At 37.8% G+C, this 15417-nt stretch overlaps 1 protein-coding gene across 8 annotated transcripts in view; it reads left to right on the top strand.

Moving 5' to 3' along the window:
* Window positions 1-15417, top strand: part of FRMD6 (FERM domain containing 6) — a 79398-nt gene that overhangs the window by 31706 nt on the left and 32275 nt on the right. For all 8 annotated transcript variants that reach the window (XM_003901788.2, XM_003901789.3, XM_031668110.1 and 5 more), the window contains 2 exons: window positions 5971-6215; window positions 15324-15414. In XM_003901788.2, the coding sequence (XP_003901837.1) occupies window positions 6117-6215; window positions 15324-15414 (190 nt within the window). In that variant the 5' untranslated portion in view covers window positions 5971-6116. The remainder of the gene's footprint in view (window positions 1-5970; window positions 6216-15323; window positions 15415-15417) is intronic.

Raw genomic sequence — 15417 nt, 5'->3', positions numbered from 1 at the left:
TCTCTCCTTCCCAGCGTTTATATCACAAATTTCATGGAGGAATTCTGGTTTTGCTTGGGTTACATGTTCACCATGTAGACCAAGCACTGTGGTTGGAGAATGAACCCTGTTTGGCCAGCTCAGAGTTACATCCCTCTCCTACATCACCCCCATCAGCCAGGGTGGGGACAACACATTGTGATCAATAGCCCCACTGGGAAGATGGTGCCAAGCAGACTAAAACAGGTGTCCTCTACCTTCCATTCTTTGGTCAGCCAGCACACATTTCGACCCATACACCCATACGCACTGTCTTTCAGTACATACAATTTCAAAGGAGTAACCACCTAATATAATGCCACTTTCCTATTTACAACCAACACTACGCTTAACTTCTCTACCCAAAAGTAGACTTCCTAAAGTTTAGCTCATTTGCTACATCTGGCTCTGAGGTCTAGATCTCTATATGAGTGTATTTTTGTTAACCAGTTGTAGATATTCCTTCTCATGACCTGGCAACTCATGACTAGTTTTTATTTTTATTTTTTTTTTTTGAGACAGAGCCTTGTTCCTTGCTCTTACGCAGGCTGGAGTGCTGTGTCACAGTCGTTGTTCATTGCAGCCTCGATCTCCTGGGCTCAGGTGATCCTCCTGCCTCAGCCTCCTGAGTAGCTAGGACTACAGGCATGTGCCACCATACTCACCTATTTTTAAAAAAATTTTTTTAGTAGAAACGGGGTCTTGCTGTGTTTCCCAGACTGATGTCAAACTCCTAACCGCAAGAAATTTTCCTGCCTTGGCCTCCCAAGGTGCTGGGATTACAGATGTGAGTCAGTGTCCCTGGCTTTGACTCTTATTTTAATGAACAATCTTTCCCACCCAAATAACCTGATAGCTAATATCCATTATCTAATTTAACCCTTCCAATGATCTTAGGAGGCCAGTACTACAGATTTTACAGATGAAGAATCAGATTTAGAGATCAGGTAACTTACCGAAGGTCACACAGCAGGTGTTGTGGAATCCAGATTAAGATCCAGATTTGACTGATTGAGAAAGGGTTCTTTCACCCTTAAATCTATCTTCTTACTCAGTAGTCTGTTTGTATTGTCTCTAAACATGAGGTTAAGCCATATCAAAGGCGATCTTAGCCTTTCCACAGTGCCTCATTTGTCCACCAGAGCAATGGTTGGAAGTGGGAAAGAGACAGCAACAGAGAATCTGATGTTCTTTCCAGAGTATTTGGCTCCAAATGGTTGATAGATGTCAACTACTTTCTTTATAGGTAAAACAGTAACTGTAAAACAGGCCATGAAGCAGAGAATGTTCAATTTACTTCTCACCTTAAGTGAGAAAAGTAAATCTGTGGCTCGTAAATGTTTTGTTTTGTTTTTTTTTAAACAAATAACTGACCCTTAAAAAAAAAACCCCTCATAATACAGAGTATGCGGGCAAATTAAAAATTAGGTGTCAGTTGTTTCTGGGTAGGTTTTATATTTTCAGGTACTGTTATCAAAATAAAGAACTCTTCAGGAACAAGCAGGTGGGAATTATGAAAGTGTGTTTGTGTGAGAAGTTCGGCTGTATACTGCACTAAATATTTAAGTTTTAAGAAGTTAAACTTCAAAGCTATTCCAAAGCCGGAGGCCACACACATTCAAGAGGTTGAAAATTTTGTCTTTAAAGTTCAAGCCAGATTTCTGAGTTTGGCGCTCAGTTGCTAATCTTTAGTTGGAAAATATGTATTTAGTAAGAATTGTATTATTAAATAAAAAAACAGCTGGGTGGTAAAAAGTAGCCCGTAGTGTCTCTATATGGAAACGTGTAGAGCACTAGTTCGCAACCATGGGTAATTTTGCCCCCAGGGAACATTCGGGAATGTCTGAGGGCATTTGGGAGAGGGGCTCCTGGCAGCTAGTGAGTAGAGGCCAGGGCTGCCGCTGAACATGCTACAATGTGGAGGACAGCCCCCCACTAAAAATAATATTTGGCCCAAAACATCAGTAGTGGCGAGTTTAAAAAACCATTCAGTAGAATCTTCGTGTATAGTAAAACAAACAGCTAACATTTAATGAGCATATACTGTGTGCCTGTCATTGAAGATTGAGCAAAATGTGTGGCTAGTGAAGTGACCCTCCTCTGAGAAGAGCTGAGTAGAGGAGACAGACAACTGAGGAGTACTTACAAGGAGTATTGCACAAATAGATTATCCACAAGGAAAAACTTCTTACTGAGCAGGAGTTAATCTCAGGGCCAGTCCAGATCTGGGGGGAGGGGAAATAAATCCCACCTGTGAGTGGGAAGCATGCAAGTGAGTTCGCAGGTTTCTTTAACATACCATAAGTACTTAACAGTGCCTGGAACGTAGTAAGTTTGTAGTAAATGCTAGCTATCATTAGCACTATTATTTTGCCTCTTCTGAACAATAAGTGAGTCTTGTCATGGAAAACTCTTGCCTAGGATGGATGGATGGATGGATGGATGGATGGATGGATGGATGGATGGATGGATGGATGGACGGACGGAAGGAAATTACATCTCTTTCTTCATTTAGATGTTTCCTTAAATATTGACTCATTAGAGATGCTTCCCTTGATTACCCTACATGAAATAGCATCCACACCACAAACGTATCTCCATCAACTCTATCATCTACTCTGGGCTTATTTTTCTTCATAGTACATATCACCATCTACATCATGTGCTTATTGTCTGTTTCTATTAGAGCAGGATATTTTTGTTAGCGTACTCGGCACATACAGCAACATTTGGCAGACAGTAGGTGTTAAATGAAAGAATGAACAAAAACTACTCATTTTACTAAAGACATTTTGATACTACTTTTGGGATAGGATACTATACATTAAAAATGATACACTGTTTATTCCAGAATGATCTTAGCTACAGTATTCATAGCACAGTATTTGTATACTTAATACTGTTATCCATTATATCTTCCTTTGAGGTTGGCATGAGAGTTGCCCATCAGAGTATGTGTGCTCTTAGAAATCAGGGACAATACTATCATTTTAATCTTCTTGGCAGTGATATGTCCTTAACTAGATGGTGAACTCATAGGTGGAGGGGGAATATGTAATACTTTTGTATTCTGCTTTTCAGCAAATAAATATTACCGTACTGTGTGTGTAACATGAGCTATATGAATGTGTGATGATTAAATTGGAAGATAGGATTCTCTGCAATCCAAGTTTTCTAAGATAAATTTTTGCCTTGTTTTTGTTAGGTGATAAAGATACCATATTGACTGTTGATACATGCCTACTTAGTCATGCTTCGCTTACAGTCATCTTATCAAATTACCAGCTTTTTGCTTTTTTAGAGAGACAGTCCTAGAATTGAGAATCCTGCTTTGCCTACATTCAAAATGAGACTGTATTATGTGGGTAGGAAATTTCTGGTGACCTACTTTTAATTTTAAAATTTTTTAAAAAATTACCATAGTTTTAGATTTAGAAAACAGTTGCAAAGGTGGTATAGAGAGTTTCTGTGTACCACACAGGCACCCAGTTTCCCCTGTTGCTAACATCTTACATGATTATGGTATATTTGTCACAACTAACAAATCAGTATTGATAAATTATAACTAAACTGCATCCTTTTAGGGATAGTGACCCAGTTTTAAAGTTTTTTTCCCAGAATTTGTTAAAAATGACAATCAGTATTGAATGCCCATGGGTGGTGGCTTCCTGATTCTTAAAAGAAACGGAGTAATTTTGTAACCATTGGGACTTATCAGGAAACAAGGAACTTATAATAATGTGCGCTTAAAGTTCCAGGGGGAAATTGTATAGCTTAACATATTGTTTTTGTAAGTTGGGTATTAATAAATAAAGAGGTGGGTGGAATTTGATCATTATTAAAACTGATTTTTTTTTTTTTGTTCCCTGGCAAATATGTTACTACCACATGGTCTACTCTTCATAGATAATTGATCCTAAGATCATTGGGCAGAAAAGGGTTGCTCTGTAGTAGTAGGAAATGTGTCCTCCTGGGACTGAGTTGAGATTTAGTGTAGGACACAGAATAAGTAGCCAATGGCTGCCATGAGGTTGACTTCTAGAATTCAAATTGGTATAAATTTAATCTAATTCTTTTCCCCAGGACTGCCCAATTTTAGATTAAAAGTTTTATATTGGCACATATTAGAGATATGGCCATTTTGCCATTTCAGTGGAGCCTTTTAATCAGCTTTAATGCTGTCTTGGGTAAAGTAAAAACTTAATCTCTCTCTTTAAGCGCTTTTCTAGTTTGCCATCCTCAAAGCAGAAAGAGTAGCAGTGAAGCAGCGCTGCTTCATATAGACTCTGCTTTTATTAAATTTGCTTCAATAATCCTCTTCCAGTCATCTTTTGTGCTGCATATTTGAACCATAAAAGAAGCAAAAATTGTACCCAAATGAAAATTTCAAGTTATTTTAATGAAGCTCTGGAAACATCCCACAGCTCAGAAGATATTTTTTCCTAGTTTATTTTTTAATTCTGGAAAGTAGGTCAGTAGACATACCCTGCTGTAATTGGTTTAATTAGAAGTGAAAAATTATAGGACTAACTCAGTTTGAAGTATAGATTTAAATAAGAAGAATTATACTGGGATGAATATTATTTAAGGGTTTGAATTTAAGGTGCATTTAATCAAAGCTTATAATTTCTTCTTGTAAAGATTTATATTGCAAAAAGGAAGACTACGTATGGAATATATCATTATATGGGGAAAATTTTGCCATGAAATATAATATTTGATAAAATAATTTTAGAATTGTATCTCTCAATGGTATGCCTAAGAATATTGTTCTGTAGGACCTCAATAGATATGCCTTGGGGGAAAAGTATTGTGTGCTTATGTAAGTTTGAGAAATAATGCATTAAATATAAGAAGTTGCCTGCAGGACTTCTCAGAGCCTTTAACACTTTCTGAATTTCTAAGAGAGGACATATATAGGGTACAGTACTTTGCAAACCTACGTATCCCTATACCGTCTGGTAACATTTTTCAGGAAAATGTTTTGAGCACACGAATTTGACCTGTTGTAGGAATTTATACCTTTGACAATGTTGAGGACCTTGTTTTTCCTATTATAATGATGTGATATTCACATATATTACTTTTTCCCAATTCTTTATCCTTAAGATATTTTTCCAATGTATTATATTCAACCCTCTACTCAGTGCCTTCCTTCTGCTAACTAAAGTGGTTTCCATCTGTTCCTACACATCAGAAATACCTGGCCCTTACCCTGGAAATTCTGTATGAATAGAAATGCTGGAATACCTGCTCAGGATTCTGTATTTATTACAAACACCCAGTTGATTCTGATGCAGCCAGTGCTGGTCCTCCAACTGATGCTTTGGAATTGTTGACATAAAAGCATGCATTTTTCCCTAGATGGATGAGTAGATTGGGGCGTAGTTTGTGGTCCTAGAACAACACATGGATTAACCATCCATCCTAGTGAGAACGATAGCACAGGCCTCCGATGACCCCCCACGAGGTGATGTACTGGCTATAACCTAACATGAAACAATTATTCTTTAAGAAAAGCAGAATACTTCTAATTGGGCTTTTAGCCACCTTCCTAATAATGAAGTACCATATATATGATTACCGTTTGTTTTAGTTTCGAGTAATTCATTTCATGTTCAAAACCCTTTATCTCCCATGTGGAATGGAAAATTCCTCCAAGACAGGATCTCTGTTTCTGTGAGGCCTATAGTGCTTAGTACATCCTTGAATGTGTGAGGCTCTCATTGGTTATAAGTTTCATTGTTGACTGTGGATGAAAGCTTTAAAACTTTGTGGGCAAAATACAGAATGAATTTCAGTGAGTTCCCATGTATTAAACAAGGTGGTGCTGGCTGGAGACATGCTGTCTCTGTGCCCACAGGAGTAGTAGTGCTGTGTTCATCTTCCCAACCTGCTTTTCACAGTCTTCACTGCCTTTCTTCAGGAGTCTCCCCTTTGGCTTTTTCACAGCTATGAAACCCACGTAGTCGAACACCATGATGCTTCTCCTGCAGGGCGTGTGATGAGGAGGCGAGCTTGGCTTTGGAGTGCTGGGAACCTGAGGAATTGCCAAGGACCCAGAGCCCAGCCCTGACCACCAGAGAGCCCAAAACACAATGAACAAATTGAATTTCCATAACAACAGAGTCATGCAAGACCGCCGCAGCGTGTGCATTTTCCTTCCCAACGATGAATCTCTGAACATTATCATAAATGTGAGTATATTGAGTTTTAGAAATGTCTGAATATTATGTTTTCACCAGTGACCACATTCAACTTATGACTTGATTAAGGGTGAAATCTTTACAAAATTAGGGCAGTAATAGTGTGGCAGAATTGGGTTTTCAAATAGTCCATACATACATTCACTTAGCTTTCTGGCTTGTGTGCAGGTGCCTTCAACATTCTCTCACCTGGGTTAGAATTAGAGGACTGTGGTTACTATAATGAAAAACAAACATTTGCTCTTTTTAAACTTTTGATCAAAATATAACTTCTATTGAAGTATATGAATTTGTGTCTTAAATGCTTAGAGTTGTCACCCGCACACATGAAATGGTAATCATTGCTGTTAGGTTGGTGCAAAAGTAATTGTGGCTTTCGCCATTGAAAGTGATATCAAAGACTACGGTTACTTTTGTACCAACCTAGATAGGTTTTTTTGAGATAGAGTCTCACTCTGTCACCCAGGCTGGAGTGTGTTGGCGTGATCTCGGTTCACTGCAACCTCCATTTCCTGGGTTCAAGTGATTCTCCCGCCTCAGCCTCCCCAGTAGCTGAGGTTACAGGCACTCACCACCATGCCCGGCTAATTTTTGTAATTTTAGTAGAGACAGGGTTTCACCATGTTGGCCAGGCTGGTCTCGAACTCCTGACCTCAGGTGATCCGCCTCAGCCTCCCAAAGTGCTGGGATTACAGGCGTGAGCCACCATGTCCGGCCTTAGATAGCTTTTTAATATGCATCTTGATTTTATTTTAAGAGTAGCCGAAGTCTAGCCAGTTTCCAGGACTAGGTGCGTAGGCTGAACATTTGAGCACTAAGCTGTTGCTTATGGTTTGTGAGTCATAGTCAACTTGCTTAGATAACCTGAACATTGAGGAATATGATATTTTTTTAACTTAAAAAAATTGAGTTATAATTTACATACTGCAAAGTATAGAAACCTTATGTGTGCAGCTCAATGAATTTTTACAATTGTGTACATCCATGTAACCATCACCTGTTTGAGATATAAAACATTGCCAGCACCCTAGAAAGATCCTTTGTGACCCCTCCTAGTCAATATCCTTCACCTAAAGGGTAAAAACTATTCTGATCTCTGTCACCAAAGTTTTGCTTGTTTCTGAACTTCATGAAGCTGAAGTTATGTGATATATTCACTTCTGAGTTCTTTTACTCAGCATTTGGCCTGTGAAATTTATTCATGTGAATCCATGTGACAATAATTACTACTTTTCCATTGTTGCGTGATATTCCATTGTACGATTAGACCCGATCTATTAATTTGCTGTTGATGGATAGATACTAGATTGTTTTAAGTTTTTGGCTATTGTAAAACTGTTATGAACATGTTATGTGTATGCACATGTAGAAATATTTCTCGGTTTCTACTGAAGAGTATTTGTGAATCATAGGTTACACTATGTTTAGCTTTGGTAGAGACTGCCAAACAATTTTATGGTAATCAATGTCATGCCTAACATTTTTCAACCCCTCTCTGTTATCAACTTTCATACTCTTTCTTTCATAGATTGTATTCTGATGGAATTAGAGGAAAAATTGCCTTAGTGCATGACTTGAATTAGTTTTCTTTCCTATATGTTACTATATTTTTATTTATTTTGATTTTGATTTTGATTTTTTTTTTTGAGACAGAGTCTCTCTCTGTTGTCCAGCCTGCACTGCAGTGGTACGATCTTGGCTCACTGCCGTCTCTGCCTTCCAGGTTCAAGTGATTCTCCTGCCTCAGCCTCCCGAGTAGCTGGGACTACAGGTGCCTGCCACCATGCCTGGCTAATTTTTGTAATTTTAGTAGAGACGGGGTTTCACCATGTTGGCCAGGCTGGTCTCGAACTCTTGACCTCAAGTGATCCATCCGCCTCGGCCTCCCAAAGTGCTAGGATTACAGGCGTGAGCCATTGTGCCTCGCCATGTTACTATATTTTAAATCGAATTGCTATATAAAAGAATATTTGCAGATATTATGCTGAAATGTATATGATATTTAAATAATTTCATTAAAAAGTTTAGCTAAGAAAAGTTTCTGCTTATTACCATAGTCATTTTGGCTTTATTCTGACAATCAACACCATTTCTTAATTTACTGCTATATCCTCATTTTACTTATAGGGGTTGTCTGAGGATCCAACAGGCCTGCCTATTGGATGAACTTTGTCATCTTTTGGGCAGAATTTCCAATGATTAGCTACATTGCTGCTCAGGGTAACTGAAATTGTTTTTGGATGTGTGAAGTGGTGGGCTATTATTCTGACAGCATTTGGTTTTTTAAATTGAATAAATATCGACAATATATCTCTTTTTTCAGTGTGGGCACTAGCAAAATAAGTTATAATCTAATCCTACTTACATATGTGAATATTTTGTTTTACTTTTTATACAGTTATATAAAAGATATCCACTACATTTTTAAAATATACATAATCTAGGACATATAGCATAAGCACTTAAGAAACTTCTCTCACTTTCATTTGTCTTTTCACCTGGTGCAATATGTGTGTGTATGTGCATGTGTGTGTACACACACAAGCAGGTGTGGAACACCTTACTAACCACATTTAATGAAGGGAAGGCTAATCTGACTTAGTGAAGAATACTGAAAGCTGACTATAATTTTCAAAGAAATTAATTTATACTAAAATCTCCTGAGGAAGATAGTTATAGAGAACAAACGGGAAGATAGCCAGTTCATTTGTTCCTATGGATCAGCGGTTTTGAAACTTGAACGTACATCAGAATTATTTGGGGCAGCTAAGTAATATTCAGATTGTGTAGTCTATGGCCATACCACACCGAATGTTGCCTGATCTCATGTGATCTCAAAAGCTAAGCAGAGGCGGGCCTGGTTAGTACTTGGATGAGAGAAATGCTAATGTAGTGAGTCTGAGGTAGGACGCAAGGATCTGCATTTAATAAGATCCCCTAAATAGATGCTATAGATACTCTAAAATTTGAGTGAAACAGGCAAAGATCTACGTGCCAGCATCACCTAGTTTCTTTCACTCTTTGGAATTCTGGTTACTCGACTGTGTTTTTGGCACATGTCCCTGGCCCAGCTCTTAGAACAGTACGTGATACGTAGTAAGTGCAAAGTAAATGTTGGTTGTTGTTAGCAATAATAATATAATTGTCATCGTTGCTAAGAAAAAGACTATTCATATTTTGACTCTGCAGTTCACTAGATTTGTGACCTTTGGACAAGTTGATTAAGCTTACTCACTTTTTTCACTTGTAAAAGCAACTTGCCCAGTACCTGGTATGTAGTGGGTACTGACTTTGTATTAGCTTCATTTCTGTCTTCCCTTTATAGAATAATTGAGGAGTAGTATGAAAGTGAAAACACATGGATATACTTAAAACACACAGACCTGAATTCAAATCTCATATCTGAATGACTTTGGGAAAGTTAATTATACCTCTTTCACCTCAACATTTCACCTTTAAAATAAGAGTAATACTTATGCTGCAGGGTGATTGTGAGAATTTAGGATTAACACTCAGCATAATTTCTGATGCATATGTAATAGCTGCTATTGTAATTTTAATACCTAGGCAGAGATAAATTATACTTTTTCAACTCTCCTCTTTTACAAAGTTAGTATGATAATCTCTCTGAGATGGTTAGGACTGTGATCATGGACTGTGAGGTCATATATCACTATTAAGGTGGGTTTTAGAGTCACAGGGACCTGTGTTGAAATCCCTGCTCCACAACTTTGCAATCTAGGGCAAATTTTCTAGTTGTTTTGTTTTGTTTCTTTGGTTTCCTCATCTGTGAAGTAGGGATAATCTTACCCTATGCACAGGGACATTGCAAGGATTTAAAGATGTCACATGCATGAAGTACTTAGTGAAGCGCCTGGCATGTGTGAATTACTCAGTAAGTGAGCCCTTGAGTATCAATTTACTTGTTTTTATTTCCTGGAACTGTTTTCATTAATGTACCCTGTTAATAAACCAAGATGAAGAGTCTGAATCCCATGTAGGCCTGTAAGAGTTCTTATTTCAGGGCAGGTCTAAGGTAGGACACAGGCATGTAGACTCTTGCTATGCCCAAACTCCTCTCTAGTAAGCGGTTGGACCAAAGAAGGGACTAGATTAAGTAGGATGGAGGCTTCCCCACTACCAAGAAAACATTTCATGGCTGCCTCACTTTTTACAAAGTGTTATCTTTGTGTTCAGAAAATAGCAGTCAATGTGTATAGAGTTTGAGTGTAATACATTAACTGTAGCGAGAACGATTTTATTAACTAATTTTTTTCATAATTTCTCTCTATATATTTTTAGCAATAAAAGTTCGTTCCCTGACAGGTGTGGTTGATAGAAAGTTGCCTTTTTGCATATGGAATGAATTTAGTGTTTTGGTCATTCTGAATTCCCTGTGAGTTGCATTAATAGAAGCTATTTTAAATTATTTTAATCAGGCAAATATGGAAACTTGGGACAATTTTGGAAGTAAAACCATTGTAAATGTAGGAGCCATAAAGATTTGATTGATATGAATTGTGGCCACGAGTTTATATGTCTTCACTAAGACAAAACAATTCTTTTTTTTTTTTTTTTTTTGAGATGGAGTCTCGCTCTGTCGCCCAGGCTGGAGTGCAGTGGTGCAATCTCAGCTCACTGCAAGCTCTGCCTCCTGGGTTCACGCCATTCTCCTGCCTCAGCCTCCAACGTAGCTGGAACTACAGGTGCCCGCCACCATGCCCTACTAATTTTTTTTGTATTTTTAGTAGAGACGTGGTTTCACCATGTTAGCCAGGATGGTCTCAATCTCCTGACCTTGTGATCCACCCCCCTCGGCCTCCCAAAGTGCTGGGATTACAGGCATGAGCCACCGCGCCCAGCCAACAATTCTTTTTTTCTAGAATATATTTTAAACATTCTTGCACAATAACAAACCTTTAACATTTAGGATCACATGCTGTTTTAATTTAAAAGTCCATACAGAGGCTGGGTGAGGTGGCTAACACCTGTAATCCCAGCATTTTGGGAGGATGAGGCAGGAGAATCATTTGAGGTTAGGAGATTGAAACTAGGCTGGACAACATAGTGAGACCCCAGTCTCTACATAAAAGTTAAAAATTGGCCAGGCATGGTGGCACTGCCTGTGGTCCTAGCTACTTGGAAGGCAGAGGTAGCAGGATCCCCTTAGTCTGGGAGATTGAGACTGCAATGTCCCGTGGTCGTGCCACTGCACTCCAGGTTGGGCAACAGAGTGAGACCTTGTCTCAAGGAAAAAAAAAAGTCCATATAGAGTATATTTTTAGAATAAAGCTTTAATTCTTATTCTTAATACCTCATACTATATAGCACTTTTTAACATTCCCATTGCCCCTGAAGATTAAAGAACTTGAGAAATTTCGCAGTCAGCTAAAATGTAGCCTTAAAGACTCATAATATGGAAATACAGAAAACTCAAGCTTGTTTTCACAGCAGGCAAGACTTCAGAGCCATGGCCTTATTTAATTATAGTTTTTGAATAAGAGCATTGCTTACTTGATATTTGTTAAAGAGCTTTACCAGTAGGCTCCAAATACTTGATTTACTAGCAGAAGAATAATAAATGTATGGGCTGCATGGAGGAAATACGTAACGTTATTTGGTCTGCAGTCACACAAGGTTAAAACAGTTTATTTCCTATACATTTAGTTTGTGGTTTGGAATTTTAACTTCTCATTGCATTTTATCTTAGCTGCTTTGTACCTAACATTTTTAAATACAGTCAAACTAAGGATTAAAGGTGCTGTAAACAACATGACATTTTAATTCACAAATTTGTAGTATATAGTTCAACTTCAGAATTTTATGACATTTGATGTGTTCTCCTCTTCTTTGTCATTGCTTAAGCCTATTTGTAAAGCAGAATTATGATGATATGGAACTCAAAATCCAGAGGCCTTTTAAAGTGAATGTTGGAAATGACATAGGACTTCTGTAGGACAGAAATCTAGGATGTCAGATGATTCATGCTAGCTGTACACAGAGAGAATGATAATGATTTCCCATTGGCAAATGTGTTCTCCAGTGGCGTCGGTGCATGGGTTTGCATTTATATAGTTTTCCTAAAATGCCGAGCGGCATATTTATAAAATGGTTTGCTCAGTAATTTGGGGAATGGTCTTGATCTCTACTCATGGAACAGAATGAAGGTGAGGAGGAGCCCACAGGGAATCAGATTCCTGGCTTTCATTCATCAAGCATTTACTGAGTGCCTACTACATATCCTGAATGTGAAATAAGACACTGCCCCTGCATGAGTTCCTGGTACTTCCAAGCAGCTCACTTGATGCTACTTTGGCCTTAAATCTCTTATGCTCTTTCCAGTGGGTAAGATACTTTAGGTTGGTTGCTATTTAATAATGAATGTGGAAAAGAGCAGTAAACCCATTCTTCTTACTACAATTGGAATTATCACCAGTTCTGAATTGTTTGACTTTCAAATTTCAAGGGATCTTGGCATGTCTTTATTTTCCTAATCTGAGTTTCATATTAAGATATGATAAGGAGTCATTAATTCAGAGTTAATTTTTAGAATTTATAACTTAAACCCATTGTCATCATTATTGAAAAAAGGATTTGAGAGCAAATAGTACTAATAAAAGGGGAGATGCCATATGTAATGTGTATAGGTAAAATGATAAACTGTCATGTTACAATATTTTAATACATATATTTAATAATTAAAGTATTTTAATACACAAATAAGCTGTGAGTTGCTGCCTTTGCCACTATTAGTGATATGACTTTAAGCTTTCTGAGTTTTATATTCTGCTCCTATAGAATAAATAAATTGACCTGGGTGGTTTCTTAAAGTCTATCTAAACTCTAATAAACCTTGATAATTCTGAAGTCAACAAGATAGAATCAGCAGAATTACTGTCCCCCATAATACTTCTTTAAACATTTGAGAAAGCATTATTATGAGATAATAATTATTTGTAATAATAATTATTTGATATAATATTGGTATGATTATTATTGATATATAATAATTATATAATTGATATACAATAATTATATAATTATGTTATAATTATTATTTATAATAATATTGTTAAAGAAAATTGTATGTTTTAAAGACTATCAATTAACTTTTGACTTGTCAGAATAACTTACTTCCAGAGTTCCAAATTAATATAGTTTTATGATTGAATTATACTAAGACTCAGAAAAGGAATCTGGTTTAGGCACTAAAAATATATTAGACAATAACAGTGATAAAAGCTAGGCAGGCTGGTCATGGTGTCTCATCCCTGTAATCCCAGCACTTTGGGAGGCCAAGATGGGAGGATTGCTTAAGGTCAGGAGTTTAAGACCAGCCCAGGCAACATAGTGAGAGACCCTGTCTCTACCAAAAAAAAAAAAAAAAAAATTAGTTGGTTGAGACTCTGTCTTTAAAAAAAGAAAAAATGTCTAGACCAACTCATTGTACAGTAGATGAGTTTTTGGGGTAGACTATTAGGAGGAAAGCTTTCCTTGAAAAGATACTTGTTGCCCCGAGTAGACGTTCCTCAAAAGGAGATACACACATGACCAATAGGAATATGAAAAAATGCTCAGTATCACTAAATAGCAGGGAAATGTGACATGGCTGTTAGAATGGCTATTATCAAAAAGACAAAAGATAACAAGTGTTGACAAGGATGTGGAGAAAAGGGAACCCTTGTACTCTGTTGCTGGGAACGTAAATTAGTAAAGTCATTATGGAAAGCACTGTGGGGGTTCCTCAAAATGTTAAACATAGTACTACCATATGATCCAGGAACCCCATTCCGGGGTATGTACCCAAAGGAGATGAAATCATTATGTCAAAGAGACATCTGCACTCCCATGTATATTGCAGTATTATTCATAACAGTCAAGGTACAGAATCAACCTAAGTGTGCACCAGTGGATAAATGGATAAAGAAAATGTGGCACATATACACAATGGGACACAATTCAACCTTTAAAAAGAGGGAAATCATGTCATTTGCAATAACAGATGAACCTGGAGGATGTTAGGTTTAATGAAATAACCCAGGCACAGAAAGACAAACCCTGCATAATCTAAAAAAGTCTGACTCAGGGAAGCAGAAAATAGAATGATGGTTACCTAAGACTGAGGAGGTAGGGGGACTGGGGATATATTAGTAAAAAAATACAGTATTTCAGTTAGGAGGAATAAGTTCGAGAGATTTATGATACAACATGGTGACTGTAGTTGATGATGATGTATACTTGAAAATTGCTAAGAATGAATTTTAAGTGTTCTCACCACAAAAAATGATACATATGTGACATGATACATGTTAGTCTGACTTATTCATTCCACAGTATATACATGTATCAAAACATTATGTTGTGGCCGGGCGCGGTGGCTCAAGCCTGTAATCCCAGCACTTTGGGAGGCCGAGACGGGTGGATCACGAGGTCAGGAGATCGAGACCATCCTGGCTAACACGGTGAAACCCAGTCTCTACTAAAAAATACAAAGAAACTAGCCGGGCGAAGTGGCGGGCGCCTGTAGTCCCAGCTACTCAGGAGGCTGAGGCAGGAGAATGGTGTGAACTCGGGAGGCGGAGCTTGCAGTGAGCTGAGATCTGGCCACTGCACTCCAGCCTGGGCGACAGAGCGAGACTCCGTCTCAAAAAAAAAAAAAAAAAATTATGTTGTGTACTATAAATATATACAGTTTTATTAGTCAAAAACACAAATGAATTAACTTTTTTTTAAAAAGATACTTGCCAAATAAATATTTTTGGTAATGTGAGTAGGCTATGCTGCTTACTTTCTGAAACTCGTTTATCATTTATCATGCACCATGGTTTCAGAGCTTTGTCCATGTATGGTAAGATCTGTGAGTCTTGTATTTTATTACCATGTTGTAAAAACTGGTACTGTGATCATCATTACTGCAACCCAACCCCAGGTGAAAGTGATTTGGATAAAGCAGCAGTTGTTTTCTACTGTCAGCTCGTCCTTTCAAGGAGTATATTTACGATGAGGAGTATATTTACGATGCGTTAAATTGCCTGATTGTGGTTCCCTGGGTGGACTTAGTTGAATTGTTATTTCACGTCATGCCTTTTCCCCCTGCAGGTTAAGATTCTGTGTCACCAGTTGCTGGTCCAGGTTTGTGACCTGCTTCGGCTAAAGGACTGCCACCTCTTTGGACTTAGTGTTATACAAAGTA

The sequence above is a fragment of the Papio anubis genome, chromosome 7 (assembly GCF_008728515.1).
Source record: "Papio anubis isolate 15944 chromosome 7, Panubis1.0, whole genome shotgun sequence".
Taxonomy (NCBI): Eukaryota; Metazoa; Chordata; class Mammalia; order Primates; family Cercopithecidae; genus Papio; species Papio anubis.
Note: the sequence above shows the minus strand (reverse complement) of the source record. Positions and strands in the feature narration are given on the sequence as shown.